The sequence below is a fragment of the Varanus komodoensis genome, unplaced genomic scaffold (assembly GCF_004798865.1).
Source record: "Varanus komodoensis strain SLA01 unplaced genomic scaffold, ASM479886v1 scaffold55, whole genome shotgun sequence".
NCBI lineage: Eukaryota > Metazoa > Chordata > Lepidosauria > Squamata > Varanidae > Varanus > Varanus komodoensis.
The window spans coordinates 3,596,351-3,611,206 of NW_025336157.1; the positions used below are offsets into that span (position 1 = coordinate 3,596,351).

General features: G+C 53.0%; 1 protein-coding gene across 7 annotated transcripts in view; it reads left to right on the forward strand.

The window, feature by feature from the left end:
* Positions 1-2,005: 2,005 nt before the first annotated feature.
* Positions 2,006-14,856, forward strand: part of PPOX (protoporphyrinogen oxidase) — a 30,962-nt gene continuing 18,111 nt past the window's right edge. For 6 of the 7 annotated variants that reach the window (XM_044448589.1, XM_044448586.1, XM_044448585.1 and 3 more), the window contains exons 1-13: positions 2,006-2,091; positions 2,683-2,776; positions 3,432-3,566; positions 3,794-3,909; positions 4,167-4,299; positions 6,023-6,167; positions 7,364-7,554; positions 8,801-8,861; positions 9,667-9,785; positions 10,320-10,433; positions 11,401-11,550; positions 13,194-13,236; positions 13,460-13,560. In XM_044448589.1, coding sequence (XP_044304524.1) covers positions 2,690-2,776; positions 3,432-3,566; positions 3,794-3,909; positions 4,167-4,299; positions 6,023-6,167; positions 7,364-7,554; positions 8,801-8,861; positions 9,667-9,785; positions 10,320-10,433; positions 11,401-11,550; positions 13,194-13,236; positions 13,460-13,560 — 1,395 coding nt within the window. In that variant the 5' untranslated portion in view covers positions 2,006-2,091; positions 2,683-2,689. The remainder of the gene's footprint in view (positions 2,092-2,682; positions 2,777-3,431; positions 3,567-3,793; positions 3,910-4,166; positions 4,300-6,022; positions 6,168-7,363; positions 7,555-8,800; positions 8,862-9,666; positions 9,786-10,319; positions 10,434-11,400; positions 11,551-13,193; positions 13,237-13,459; positions 13,561-14,856) is intronic. The other variant, XM_044448583.1, reaches the window with a different exon arrangement.

Below are 14,856 nucleotides of genomic sequence, written 5' to 3' on the forward strand. Positions count from 1 at the left end.
GCACGTTTAAGAAGCATTGTTCGAAAAGCAGCAGCAAAGAGCTGAGGTAAGTAGCCATGCCACAAAAAAACCAGACTGTTCAGACAATCAGATCACCCACAATACAGCCAGTGTCTGGTTGTGATGTGGGTGCCCAGAATGGGTCGCGTTTCTTAAGCGGCCCACAATGAAAATTGGTGGCCTGCTGTGGAGTTTGTATTCTCCACGGTGGCGTGTGTCATCTTGAACCCGGAGGACCAATCCCCCCATGGCTAAAGACCCCGCAGCCAGCAACTTAGCATCAAGGATCCCTCAGCTGCTGCCAGTGCGATATGGAGCCGTTTCCCGCTTGCGGTGGCTTTTTAAAATAATTAAAAAGTTCGGGGACCTGTTCTGAAGCCAGTTTCCCTCATCCCCGCTTTCTGCCCTTTCCACAAGCCCCTGCAGCACCGGGATTTTAATCTGCCCCCACACCCCAAGCTTTTGAAGGCAGCCTTTGCGACCAGCTGCACCTCAGCCTGTTGTCCAGCAGGGGGCGTCAAAGCAACATCCATCATCCCCTAGAGTCCCAGACAGTATAATTTCTGTTCCCAGTCCTAGTTCAGGGCCGTCTTAATGGCATGATGCGCCCAGGCAAAGCAGTGTACTGAGGCCTCTACAACAACTACAACTACTGTTAATTTTGGAAGTTTTCCAATTTTCCAAGGGTTAACATACACAGGTTAGTAAGGGGCCCACGGGCAAGTGCCCATTTATTTATTTATTTGGGGTTCTTGTATGCCGCCCCATTCGCATAAGCCTCGGGGCGGCTTCCAAGAAATAAATAACAATACAAAAATATAAAAACCGGACACATCCAGCAATAAATAAAACCAATAAATAAACAGTTCATTAAAATAACGTTTAAATAAAAAGCTCTTGGCCTGGCGCTGGAAAACGACGACGGCGCCAGGCGGACCTCTCTGGGGAGCGCATTCCATAAATGGGGCGCCACCGCAGAGAAGGCCCTCCTCCCATGTGTTAAGACAGCCCTGTCCTGGTTGGCATCAACACCTTTAGGGCTTTTCCACCGCAGAATGGAGTCTGCTCTTCTCCCAGGCAGCTCCGTGTTGAGAAACGGGTGGATGCTGGTTGCCCTGTTCATCTCCCCAGGGTCCAATTAGTGTCCCTGCTCGCTTGGGATGAAGAGGCGCCAGGGATGGGGTGTGTTTGTGTCTCTCTCTGGATTTCTTTTCTGATGGCTCAAACCCCTGGGCGTGCTCATCAAGAGAGACTATCCCTGCAGTGTGTATCCCATGCTTGTTGGGAGACTCCTGAAGGAAAGCAGCCTTCGGGTTTCATTAGGGAGACGGGAAAGGAGAGGTGCACGTGTCGACGCGCAGCGTTCGTACAGTGCTGCTCCAGGTTTGAAGTGCTTCACGTGTGTTACCTCCTTACAACCCCTGTATGGATTGCGGGGGGATGATTCCCCCCACCCCCATATTGCAGAAGCTCTTGAGATCTGAACTGGAACTTCCAGATCTCGGCAGCGTTTCTTAGCCACCACACGGTCGCAGCTCTATTTTCTTCCAGCAACAGCAGCTTGTCGTATTTCCCAAAACGCAGCTGCGACTCGCAGCAATGCGGTCGAGTTGGGTGAAGCTCCTTAACCTGTCGAACTGCTGCCTGCCATGAGCCCGTTAAAGGCGGAGAAGTTTTGTCCGGAAGGGTAGCTCTTTAAAAGCAGGGCTCGCTTTGATTTGTTTCGAAACTTTTAACTTTTAATTCCGAAGCCGATAAAGACTAAAAATTGAACACAAAGCGCTCCGCTGGGCGGAGCCAGTGCAAAGCTCCGCCCACTAGAGTTGCCAAAGCCATGTGTATACCCAACGTTCCACTCGCTCCGCCTCCCCCGTACTTTTGGCCCCGCCCCCACCTACGCGGCGCTCGATTGGAGGGGACTAGCCCAGCCCTTTGAACTCGACGTCGCGGTCTCTCTCAGCCAATCCCGAGTGGAGGGGGCGGAGCCTTGACGCAGCTGTGGTGGCAGAGGGGGCGTCGATGCGGGATATCCGAGCGAGGCTCGGGGGCCCTTCGCGCTGACGCGTGTTCGTGTGAATGCGGGCAAAGCAGGTGGGAGAGGTCTGGTGTCGGAGGAGTCAGCCCTGGCACAGCTGGAGGGAGCATGTGCCGCGCGGTGGGACATGGGGGTGTTCGTGGGCTTGTGGACGAGGCAGCGCGGGCTCCGTTGAGCGGAGGCGGGATCGCCTTCCCCGTGCGGACGGGGCCGGAGCCGGAGCCGGCAGGGCCTGGCCGGGAAGGCCATCCTGGGGTTGCCCACGCCGCGTGAAAAGGGCAAATGCCCCGTGGGGTATGAGCAGGGGAAGCGTTGTTAAATAGAGTTGCCAGGGTCACGCTGCTGTTACAACTGGGGGAACTCAGCCTTCGGGGAAGCATTCCTGCCTTTTCGAATGGGGGAAAGCCTACCCCAAATCAGGAAAGCCCCAAATAATGTGGGGAGAGGGGTGGGATGAGAGGAAGGAGGCATGGCCCCCTTGGAAGCCCTGCAGGCTGGATGCCCCCCGCCCCCCGTGGCAGTTGCTAAGCCCTTGCTGGGCACTCCCTCCACCGAGTGCTATGGGGGGGCATCTTTTATTTTCCTTATCTTTTGGAGTGCAACATCGAGGAAGGGCAGGCTCACTTTCTCCCTCTTCTGCTATCCAGGTTTCCGATGCAGCGGGCGGTGGCTGTCCTCGGCGGAGGGGTGAGCGGCCTGGCAGCCTGCTTCTACCTGGCCCGGAGCTCACAGGTGCCCAAGGTGAGAGCCGGCCTGTCCGTGGGCCGCTTGCAAAGGCAGACCAAAACCGAGTGCACTTTCCCTCTACCCTGGCCGTATTTGGTGTGTGTCCGTGTGCAGGCAGTGATGACCCAAACCATTGTGAGATTTTGAACACCCGTCTCTCAAAAGCAAAGTTTCTTATCAAAGCAACGTTAAACAGCCCAGGCCGTCCCCACCTGAACCAGCCCAAGCCCCTTGAAACCTGTGCAGGTTTCCAAATTGTAACTGGTGTGACTTTGGGATAACATGACTGTCTGAGAAATCCTTTTTTAAAAAGCCACACCTGGTCTAAATGAAACAAGCAACTACAACAAAATATTGCCGTCCGGATTATTCCTTCTCGGGATATTCAGTTCTGTTCTCCTCCCACCCCGGTGTTCTGTTACTCCCTTCGGTGTCTGTCAACCTAGAAGCATCCCCATGCAAAAAACCAGTGTGTCCCTTCTCATGCCCTGGGCACTTTCTTCCTGCCTGTCGGAGCTCCAGCGCTCAAACAGCAAGCTTAGTGGAAAACTGGGAATGGAGGTAATGTGATGAACCAGCTCGCAATCATGTTAAAAACAGGGCCAAATGGATTTCATTGGGTCGCCACCTTTGTCCATCTCTCTCTCCCCGACCTCCTTCCTCCATCCAGGTAATCCTTTTAGAAGGTGGCAACCACCTGGGCGGCTGGATCCGTTCCACACGCACAGAGAATGGGGCAACTTTTGAACATGGGCCCAGAGGGATCCGGCCTGCCGGGGCCGTGGGAAGGAACACGCTTCTTATGGTACGTTGGGAAGGGGGAAGAGCGGATGTGCCGAAGGTGGGAATCACGGGTTATGACTCGGGGCAGGGAGGGATCTTCCCCGTTACCTGAACGTGCACTGGATGAAGCAATAGACAATATTCATAATGATGGGAAATAGGGAAAGGGCTGTGATTCCTTGTGAGGGGGGGAAAGGCAGGCTTTGAAGGTAAGGAGAAGCAGGTTGAGAGTACACAATTCCTCTCTAGATATCTGACCTTGGGCTGGAAGGCAGCATCCTTCCCGTACCGGGTGACCATCCGGCCTCCAAGAATCGCTACCTCTATGTTGGTGGGATGCTACACAAACTCCCTTCAGGTATCGGGTAGGTTGATTTTCCAGAAATCCTGGTGCATGGAGAGTTCAGCCGCCATTCTTAATTAGCACTAGGAAAAGATGCTTCTGTCCTGGGTGCCAATACTGGAAACAGAGGCCGGTGCAGGGGAGGTGGCTGGGGGGACCCATTCCTGTCCCGCTGGGGGATTCGCCCTGGGCAACTGGCTGGCCCTGTGGGAACAAGATGGTGGCCCATCCAGCAGGGCTCTTCGGACTTCTGTGCCTCCCTTTCTGTTGGGTTTCCAGCAGCATCCTCCGGACGGTGTCTCCGTTCACCCGTCCTCTGCTCTGGAGCGGGCTGAAAGAACTCACAGCCCCACGGGGCTCTGGGGCGGACGAGACCATCCACGCCTTCGTGAGCCGCCGCTTTGGCCAAGAGGTACGTGCTCCGTACGTGGCAGATCGTGGCATCCCCTTGCCAAAAGGCAGATGCATCCTCTTCTCCCGCCTTGCGGGACAGCCTGGCCACGTTCCCGGCCCTGCATGTTGTCGTTCCATTGCCTGGCCATGCTGAAATCATGCAGTACTGAAACATTTTTGGTCTCTGCCAGGAACATTTTTACCTTTGTACACAGCAGGTGACTCTTAAGAGCACAGAAAAAGGCGTGGGCAATGAGGGTGGGAGGAATGTGTCAGCAGGGTGTGGACTGGTTGGGAATCTGAGCAGGAGTTGCACAAGCAAGCCAGAGGGGTTGCGAGACTGCGGGGAAAGCTCCTTCGTAACTCCCGTGGCCTCCCATTCCTAGCCATCCGGTGTTCTACAATCCCCGTAAAAAAATATTAATAACCAGTACACAGGATCTAGAACTTGGTGCCTTCCAGAAGGACTTGGAGGATTATAACTCCCATCATCCCTGATCATCAGTCTCTGGGGACTGACGGTCTTGCAGTTCAGCTTTGGGAAGGCCTACCCACCCTGTGGGTTGAACTGTCCAGGAAAGTCCCGCAATGAACTGATGTCTTCAACAGGCGTCCAAAAATAAAGTGTTGGGTCATGTTGGCCCAGGAGACCCCTTCTAACTTGCTCTGTTTCTGTGTTTCTAGAGCAAGTTAGAAGGGGTCTCCTGGGCCATCTAGTCTGATCCCCAACTCCAGCCGGCTCCGCTCATGACATGCCCACCATGTGCATGTCTAGCCTGTTTAATCTCACAAGGAATGTTCTGTCTTGTTGGTGCTTTTGGGGTACCCCACAGGCTCCCTTCCTTCCATCAGGGAGAGGCAGCATGGTATAGTGGTTAGAGCGTTAGAGTAGGGCTTAGAAGGTCCAGGTTCTAGTTCCTATCCAGTCATGGAGCTCACTGGGGGACTCTGGGCCAATCATCGACGCTCAGCCTAGCCTACCTTGCAGGGTTGTTGTCAGGATAGAAAGAGGTGGCAGACCATGTACACTGCAGTGGGGAGCTTTTTGAGAAAAGGAAGGATATCGGTGGAACAAATACTCCCCATTTTCCCAAGGCGGGAGAGGGCAGATGAGAAGAAGAGGCCCTTTCAAAGGTGTTGACTTCTTCTGCCCCAAGATCCGAGCTTTTTTCCCAGCCCCGGCCCCCTGCCTTTAAGAGCAGTCCAAGAGGCAGCAATTTGGCTGGATGTTATTGTCCTGGCAAGCTCAGAAACATAGAAACAGAGTGAGTCAGCAGGGGCCTCCTGAGCCATCTAGTCTGACCCCCGATTCCAGCCGGCTCCGCTCACACATGCCCGCCATGCCCAGTTTTGGCAGCTTCATTCCCCCACGCAGGGTGGTTGTCAAGAGCGTGGGAAAGGTGGCAGGTCGTAATGGGGCGGGTGAGGCTGGAGAAGGGCTCAGCCCAAAAGCAGGGAGTGTATATTCTCTGGGGGGGGGGAAGGGAGGGTGGGACCACCGGCCGGGCTGTTGCCTGCCCCTTATCAGCTCCGCACACAGCCTGAGAGAAGGGAGGGCCCTCCCTGATCTCTCACCCCACCCCAACCCAACCATCAGGACAAGCCATTCCCAGAATAAAACGTCCCCAAGAAGCCGAGTTTCCATCCCTGGACACAAATGGAGCTCCCATTTTGTTATCCCGAGCGTCCTGGGCTGGATCTCCCTGTTGCCGTCCTGACTGGCTTGTTTTTCTTCCCCGCAGCTGGCCGACGTTGCCGTCGACAGCCTGTGCCGGGGGGTGTTTGCCGGAGACTGCCGGGCACTGAGCATCCGCTCCTGCTTCCCAGCGCTGTTCCAGGCTGAGCGGACGCACCGTTCAGTCATCTTGGGCATGGTCTTGGGTGGAGGTGAGGCCCGGAAGGGAGACGAGGGGGTAAAGTGGCAGGAAAGGATGGGGGCCAGATCTTTTGCAGGGCCTTCCTCCTCAGTCCCTGGCCCCTTCCACCTCAGGGTGCTCATATTAGACGGATCTTGGATGGTCTTCTGCAAGAGCACACTCCCAACAATTAAAATCATCTGTGCCCTTCCAAAGGTAACCTTGAGGACTAGAAACTTGTTCTTTGTTCTTTTAGGTAGTGGAATTTAAATTCATTTGAGATTCTTTTAGGGAGTTTCTTGTTGGTGGAAATGTAGAGATAGGGAAAACTGACCCCCAACAGACCTTAGGGGAAGGGAGGGAACGTGACTTTACAGAAAGCTAATCAAATTTTGGAACTTTCTAGAACAGTGTTGGCATTTGAACCCCTCCTCAGGTGTTTAAAATAGTGAGTTGGATCCAGGCTTGGCCAAGCTTAGACCGGACCCATTGAAATGGATGGAGCTTAAGGTAGAAAGGCCCGGCTTAGGTCTTAGTGGATCTGCTCTAAATATGACCTGTGATAATGGGCACATGTTGTTACACATGACTTACTATAATGGTCTCAAAAAAAACCCCTGCACATAAAAATCTGGCATATCAGGGTCCCTTCTTGTGCTGGATTTCAACACACAAATGTATGTGTGTGTGTGTGTGTGTAGGACTTTTCCATCATAGTTTTCCCTATCTTAAGTCTGAAGTGGCACGACCCAGAAAGAGCTGACAACCCCTCCTTACTGAGGACTAGTTCGTTTTCTCCCTTGCCAGTAAGCATAATTAGGACACTCTGTCCCATCTTCCTCCCACCACATCCAAATGGTACACAGAGGAGAGCTGAATTTTGCTGCCTCGGTGAGTGATCCAAATTGGGCAAAATCCACGCTTCTTTTAGCCTCTCCTCTTTTATTCCCAAGAGGAAAGTAACTCCCAAAGGAGCATACAAAAATAAGAAAAATGGGATCCAAGATCATGTTAAAAGCACATGGTAGAGAGGCAAGGAGGTGGCACCTGTTGGATTTCTGCCTGCTGCCATTTGCTGGCAGGGCTGCTGTGCCTCAAATGCCCACGGCTAGGAAAAAGAGGAAACACAGAAACTGAGCGAGGCTGAAGGGGTCTCCCGGGCCATCTAGTCTGTCCCCGCTCATGTTGTGCTTCTCCTGTTGGCTTCCAACCTGTCTTTTCTGGTAGGGAAGAGTGACCCTGTGAGTTCTCCGCTGGTCCGCCGGGCCCGGCAGGAGCGGTGGAGCCAGTGGTCCCTGCGCGATGGCATGCAGTCCCTCCCCGAAGCCTTGGCGGACTTCCTGAAGCGGCGCGGAGTGGAGATCCGCCTCAACTCCCCCGTGAGGCGGCTGCAGAGAACGGCTTCCGGCTCCTGGGAGGTGAGCAAGGCAGGCCTCTGAGAAGGGCGGCTGAGGGGGGCGACCTGTGGGCCGCCAGGTGTTTTGGCCTACGCCTCCCACCATCCTTCGGTGTGGGCTGTGCTGGCAGGGGCTGACGGGAGTTGTAGGCCAGACTATCTCGGGGGCGCAAGTCGTTTGTCGCTGTGCTATGGAAAAGCAGAAAGGAAGGCGGATTCTGTGTGCAAGGTGGAGCTTTGAGTTTGTGGGAGGTAAATGTTCCGTCTGACAGAGCCTTCGCAATGTCCTTTATCCCAAGCAATGGGCAGCCTCTGAGCTGTGCCATTTCCAGTTCCAGCCATGCATGGCCGAGGATGATAGGTTTTGTATCCACCTGGGCAAGTTCTGCATCGTGTCTCCTCAAAGCACTCACAACAATGCCAACCTTGCAAATAGACATCTAGCTAGTCAGGGTGGTTGGGCTGGGGATGTGCTGCCTTTCTAAGTGCGGGGAATCTTTTGTAGAGAAGAGCATTCACCCATGTAAGAGCTCCGACATAGTATAGCACAGCCAGAAGTTCAGTACTAATGCGTACACCCTAGTGAGGAGGTGGCATTTCCGCCTTTTAGACCGGAGCAGAGGGAATGCACCAAAAAACTGTTGGTGATCCGAGGCAAGGGATTCGTAAGGAGGTTGTAGATACAGCTTCTGACCTGGGGGAAGAGGAGAGACTAGAATCAGCAGATGACATACCAAGGCTGATGGTCTGGAGATAAGCCAGGTAGTTGCTGGGAGTCACTTCCGAATTCTGTAGGCACTTCCGTTATTTAGCTCGTGTGGGGAGGAGCAGGCCTTGGCATCCTGAATTCAAGGATACGGCGTCAGGCAAAGTGGTTGACAAATGTCATGCCCTTCAGTGGGTGGCTGCTAAGTTGTAGGACTGGCTGGCCTGGTTTGCTCTTTCCAATCTGGGCAGAGGAGGGTCTTCTGTTTGGAATCGCCTGCTTGGCATTAAGCCGCGTTTCCCTCACAGCCCGTATTCTGGCATTGCTTTTTTGTATTATGGGTTCTGCAACTCCCTTATTTTTACTGCCAAAGAACCTACGAAAGGCCTTTAGTCAGGAAGCCTTTGGGATGAAGGGAAGACAAACAGCCCCAAAAGTGCTGCTCCTGGATCGGGACCTCAGAAGGGCCGCATCTGACCCCCCCAGCCCTGAGGTCGTGCCCCCCCCGTGCTCGAGCCCGAGAGAAGCAAAGCTAACCCTGATTGTACTTTTCTCTCTTTAGATAGTGCTAGCAGATGGCAGTGTGAAGGCAGATCATATCATCAGCGCTCTGCCAGCCAAAGGTAGGAGGCAGACAACCTCTCCCCTTTGGGGTATCAAGAAGGGCGTAACCAGTTGGGCCAAGGGAGTGCTCACACCACTAGGAAATGCGACCCCCTTGTCCGCTTCTGAGACAAGCATCTTTCCATGTTCCATCTTACCTGCTCAGGGTTATATCTCTTAATTTTGTGGTCTCATTCCAAAACTTGGGGTTGGGGGATTTAGCACATGAAATGGGTTAGGAATACCTTGAGGACAGACGACAGCAAAAAGAAAAACAAATTATTTCTTCTGCTGGGCCCCGAAAAATTCACGTAATCCAGTCCTGCAAACTAGGGTGGCTTTAAGAAGCTAAACCTGCACCTTCTGCATGCAACAGGGAAGATTTCAGTCAGCTCGGGCAGAGCCCAGGTTTTGGGGAACGACCCAAAATCTTTAGCTGAAAGAAGCCTCAAGGAATACAGCGCCAAATAGCCAAATGAGGACTGAACCCAGGCCTGGCAGGAGCTGTGGATTGGGGGAAGGAAACTGGGCAAACGGGGAAAGGAACGGAGTGGAGTGCTTGGAAAAGGGCGTGGGTGATAGGAGCTGGGCAAGCTGTCAGGGAGAGGAAGTTTTGGGGGGAGGTTCGTTCCTAGGGTCCCCATAACTTGGAAACGACTTCAAGTTCCAACAGCTGTGGTGATGGAGGCTCTGCACAGAAGGCCGTCGCACGGTTCCCCGCTGGGGTCGTTACGTATGAAACTGAGAGAAGCACCAAGAAAAAGCACTATCTCGCAGGACCCAAAACTCCCAGCCTCACCGGCATCTTCTCTGCTCTGCTCGCAGTTCTCGCCGCGGCGCTTCCCAGCTGGGCCGAACCGCTGGCCCGGGAGCTGCAGGCCATCACGGCGGTTTCTGTCGGGGTGGTGAACCTGCAATACGAAAATGTGACGCTTCCCGTCACGGTAAGAAGATGCTCTCCAAACAGAGCTGCCAGGAGAGAGAGAGTGCAATGAAGAGAGTGTCTCTCTGGAGTCAAGGCGATCGTTTCATGCAAACATCTTTTGTTTTCCTTGATAAATGCTCTTGCAAGTATTTCACTCCCCACAGCCACCACCCGGGCTGCATTTTCACCCTCGCTGCAAATGCACATTTTTCAGTTGCGGAAAAATGCACACTTTCAACAAGAAACATATTTCAATTAAGAAACAGGTGTGCCATTAAATATACATGCTTTCCCCAGTCCGAAAGCCAAGATACTCGTGTTTGGACAATATATTTAGCTCTACGGAGGAATCTGGAGCCCGTTAAGATGGGCTTGTTTGGGGATCTGGGCACTAAACCTTGCCAGTAAATGTTGCCATAGAATTTAAAGAATTTTTAAATTTTTTAAAATTAAAAGTTTTGTTCTCATTGGGTTTTCTATAGTTCTCAGAATCTTTAGAATACAGCAAAAGAGAAGTAAAATACCTCCAAACTCTGATTTTCCTTGGCTCCAGGGATTTGGGCACTTGGTGCCTTCTTTTGAAGACCGTTCGCTCCTTGGTATCGTTTACGACTCGGTCGCCTTTCCTGAACAGAACGGACGCAACAGGATGGCCACTCGCCTGACGGTAAGAATGCAGCGGATGCTGGGACAGTCGATTTCTTTGTCCTGCACTGTAATTCTGTGTCCCGAAGAGGGTTTAATGCTGACTCCATGAATGCACTTTGAATTTTCAGACCGTGGTGTGGGCTCAGCCACAAAGAGGGTGTGAATGGTCAGTTGAGAATATGATCATTACTATTAATTTCACTTCTGTACTGCCTCAAAGCTGGAGGTTTACAACAGTATATAAAACAACTCAAGCCTATGATACAATACAATTCATTCATTCATTTATTCATTTATTCATTTATTTATAAAATTTGTATGCTGTCCATTACTAGCGTCTCTGGATGGCTTGCAACATAAATCAAAATAAAATAAATGAATTGACTATTCCACGCTGGCTGTAGTTAATAAAATACAAACAATAAAATCCAGTTACTATTGATACATATTAAAATATTGATTAAATAAAAAGGTCTTGACCTGGCACTGAAAAACATATAATGACGGCGCCAGGCAGACCTCTCTGGGGAGCGCATTCCACAGACGGGGCGCCACCACAAAGAAGGCCCTCCTCCGGGTACTCTGTCTCCTAATGTCTTTCACAGAAGATTCCCGGAGGAGGGCCTCTGTTGCCGATCTCAGGGGATGGGAGGGCATGTAGGGAAAAAGGCCTTCCTTTAGGTATCCTGGTCCCAAGCCGTTTAGGGCTTTATAGGTAATAAGCAGCACCTTGAATTGGACCCGGACTTTGATGGGAAGCCAATGGAGCTGGTAGAGGACTGGGGTTATATGAGAATATAATGCCGTAAGATCTTACCAAGAGACACATTAACGGATTAAAAACAGGCAAAATGTACACTGAAAAATGACCCAGTGAAGGAAAAGGGGCTGGACTGGGGAGCGTCCGTCCCCTGCTCCGAGCGTGTGGCATCCTGTCTCTCGCTACCCTTTTCTCTTGGGAATACCGCCTCCTTCCTATGTTGCAGGTGATGCTAGGGGGTGCATGGTTCACGCCAGGTTTCGGGGATCCAGACGAAGTCTCCCATGCAGCCTTGCTGAGCCGAGCCCAGACCGCTGTCCGGGAGCACCTGGGGATCGTGGCCCAGCCCTCTCACACCATCGTCAAGGTGCAGAAGGTATGTATTTGTGAGCCGTGGGATGGAAAGAGAGAAATGGACTCCTGTGGTTTAGGCCTTCCTAGTCAGACAGATTTCCATCCAAGAAAGGGGGGGGGAGGTGGGGAGCAGCCGCAACAGCCCGTTCTGCCCTGGCAAGAGCAGCCTGAAGGTTCTTGGGGGGGTCCCAAAGTGTAGAGGAGAAGTTCACTTCTTTGCAAGGAGCATGTTTTGGAAAGAGCTCCTCAGAAAGGGTTCCCAGGCTCCTCAGAAAGGGTTCCCAGCCTTGCACAGAAAAGCATTGAAAGATGCTTTTCCATGCAAGGCGAAGTGCTTTTTATTTTCCCAGTATTTTAATAGTGGAACTTTAAACTTGGTTTTAATATCCTATTTTATTCTGTACCGCTGCTATGCTTCTACTCCGATTCAGTTGCAATTGCTGTTGCTATTATGGTTTTGTTCTTTCAATTTTGGGCTCATGTCTTGTAAACTTTTGTTGAATTGTAACCTGTGCTGACCACCCAGAGAGCCTCGGCTGTTGAGTGGTATAAAAATAAACGAAACAAAAGCGGCCAGAGCTCTGGATAGCTTTGGATTCCCAGGTGCTTTTATGCTGCCTTCTCAGCATCTGTGCCAAAGTGGGCTGCCGCTGTGCTCATTATACAGACAGGAAGACCATGGCACGAAATAATAGGAATTTCTTGGTGGCTGCGCCAATACGCTTCTACTGTCTACCTTAAAAAATACCTCTTTTATTTGGATTTTTGCAGGTTGGGTTGGCTGTATGTGTGCAGTTTCAATCCTCCCTTTCCAACTTGTATCCTATAAACTAATTGCAAACCCAATTCTCCCTGTGCTGATTAGACAGCCAGAATTGCACCTGCCATGCACAGCTGGGGAGATATCAGGGTAGCCCCAAGCCTTGTGGAAGGACCCCAAATCTGAAGATAAAAGAAGCCTGAAGAGGGTGGCATGAAACCCCAAGACCCAGACCATACTGATCCCAAATATAATAGAACTGTAATTTTAAAATATTTGATGGCTTAAAAAACATGGAACATGCCTGCTGGGTCCCTTTTTTGGACTTCCACTCCCATCAGCCCCAGCCAGGATGGCCCATGACCCAGGAATGCTGCGATTTGTAGTGCAAAACACCCAGAAGGCACTAAGGTGAGGGTGAGCACCCGGAGGAGGGCCTTCTCTGTGGTGGCGCCCAGGCTATGGAATGCGCTCCCCAGAGAGGTCCGCCTGGCGCCGCCGTCATTTGTTTTTCGGCACCAGGCCAAGACCTTTTTATTTAAAACTTATTTTAAGTGTTAATTCATTGTGTAGGATTTTAAACATTTTAAGCCGAGATGCACTGAGTTTTAATATTTTTATTGTATAACTTCGGTTTTGTTTGTGAGCCGCCCCGAGGCTTTGTTGCGATGGGGGCGGCATAAACATGTTTTAAATAAATAAACATAGGGACGGCCCACCTAGCTTTAGTTTTAGACTTAGGGCTGGGCTTAGAGGCGCGTCACGAAACTCGTGTGCCTACAGATAGTCCACAGAGAGCCCCACCCTTTGCTGCTTGGCTTTTAATTCTGGGTTTTCACACACACGGCGAGCAAATTGGAAGACTTCGAGAGCGGCTGATCTGTTGTTCCTTTCTGTGTCCGCAGGCTTGCATCCCGCAGTATACCCTCGGCCACTGGAAACACGTGGGTAAGTCCCTTCGGGTCCTGCCTGCCCCCCTTCAGTCCGCCAGGAGGGGATGCAAAGTGCCAGTGCATGTGCAGAGTGTTTTGGCCACAATCAACGGCTGTAAGAGACAGATCCAGGTTGGGAAGGCTCGTATTTGGGAAGACGAGCCGGCCTTTGCTGCAGTGTGTCGCCTTGGCGGTCTTTCGTTGTTAGCGGCCCCCTGACCTCCTCTCTCCCCCCCCAGAGAACGCAGAGGCATTCCTGGAGCGAGAGCAGCTGCCCCTGAGCCTGGTCGGGGCGTCCTACAGGGGCGTCTCCGTCAACGACTGCATCTCCAGCAGCCAGGTAGCCGTGACCAAGCTCCTCGGCCGCGTCTCCTGAGAGGGCCTCTCTCCTCTGCCCCTTGGGGTCTGTGCACCAAAGCACTCCTCTCCTCCGGCCCCGGGGGCTCGGTGCGCACCCCACCAGCGCCGGCACCCCAGTGGGGCACGTGATGACTTCCCAGAGCAACGAGGCCAGGACCGATCGCGTTCCGGAGAAGCCCGGCTGCCTTGAACCAGCCCGGAACCGCAGGGCCCGCTTTTCTGGCCCGTGCTTAGAGTGACAGTGTGATGGGTGGAGCGGATCGACGGCGCCCCGTCCCGAAAGAAGGCCTCAGCTCCCCTTGGGACGCCCCCGAAGGCTTGGCACTTGCCCCCCGGGCTGCCAAGGGGGGCTAGCCTGGCACGAGGGGCCTCTGTCCTTCCATCAGTGGCAGCTCCCCAGAAACCCCCCCGGGGGAGATCTGGGTTGGAGGAGCCCCGCTTCTGCTCGCTCTCCCCATTAAGGTCTGCAGGCCGCTCCCCTGGTATACTGGGATAAATAAAGGCAGCCCAGCCCCGTTGCTGGGGGTGCTGGGAGGACTTTTGGACCAGCTGGTGCTGTTCCTCAGCAAAGCAGGGCGTGCGGGTTGAGGGCTTGGGCTTGAATTGGGTATAAAACCAGCCGCGGTGTGTGTGGGGGGTGGAATGGGGAACGTTTCTCAGCGGCCACGTTTTTCAGGGATCATCTGCCAAGAGCTACACAGCAAGGGTGGGATCTTCCTCTGTCCCTCGTCTCTCTCTCTCCCTCCCTCCGCCTCACTATCCACCTTTCTTCTCCCTCTCTTGCCCCACGTCCCTTTCTTCTCCCAGGACTGTCAGGGGAGGGACTGGGAGCCCACGGGGGGGCTTTTGAACTTAGGCAGAGGGGTGAGCAGGGGCAAGCCTCGGCCCCCCGCAGGCCCTCCCTCCCCACAGCACGTGGGAGAGGTTTCAAAGCTTCCATCTCTGACCTGGAGAGCAAAGCCACCGTTTCCCGTGTCGTCCGAACTCGAGAAACCGTGGCTTGTCCTGCTGAGCCAGGCGTCACTCCACGAAGGGCGGCTTTCCCCTCCCTCCGTCGTGCGAGGGGTGGGAAAGAGCGGTGCCAAGCTACACCTTTGCAAGACTAACAAGGAACTTTCTCCATCCCTCATTTTACTGCAAGGGTCTTTTAGTGCCGGTTGCAGTCGAAGGACTGAATTCCCTTGTGGAGGAGTCCTGGGGAGACATTTCAGTGATAGAAGGGCAAATGGCAGCGTATTTCCACTTGAAGGGTCTTTCCGCCAGCGAGCAAACCTCA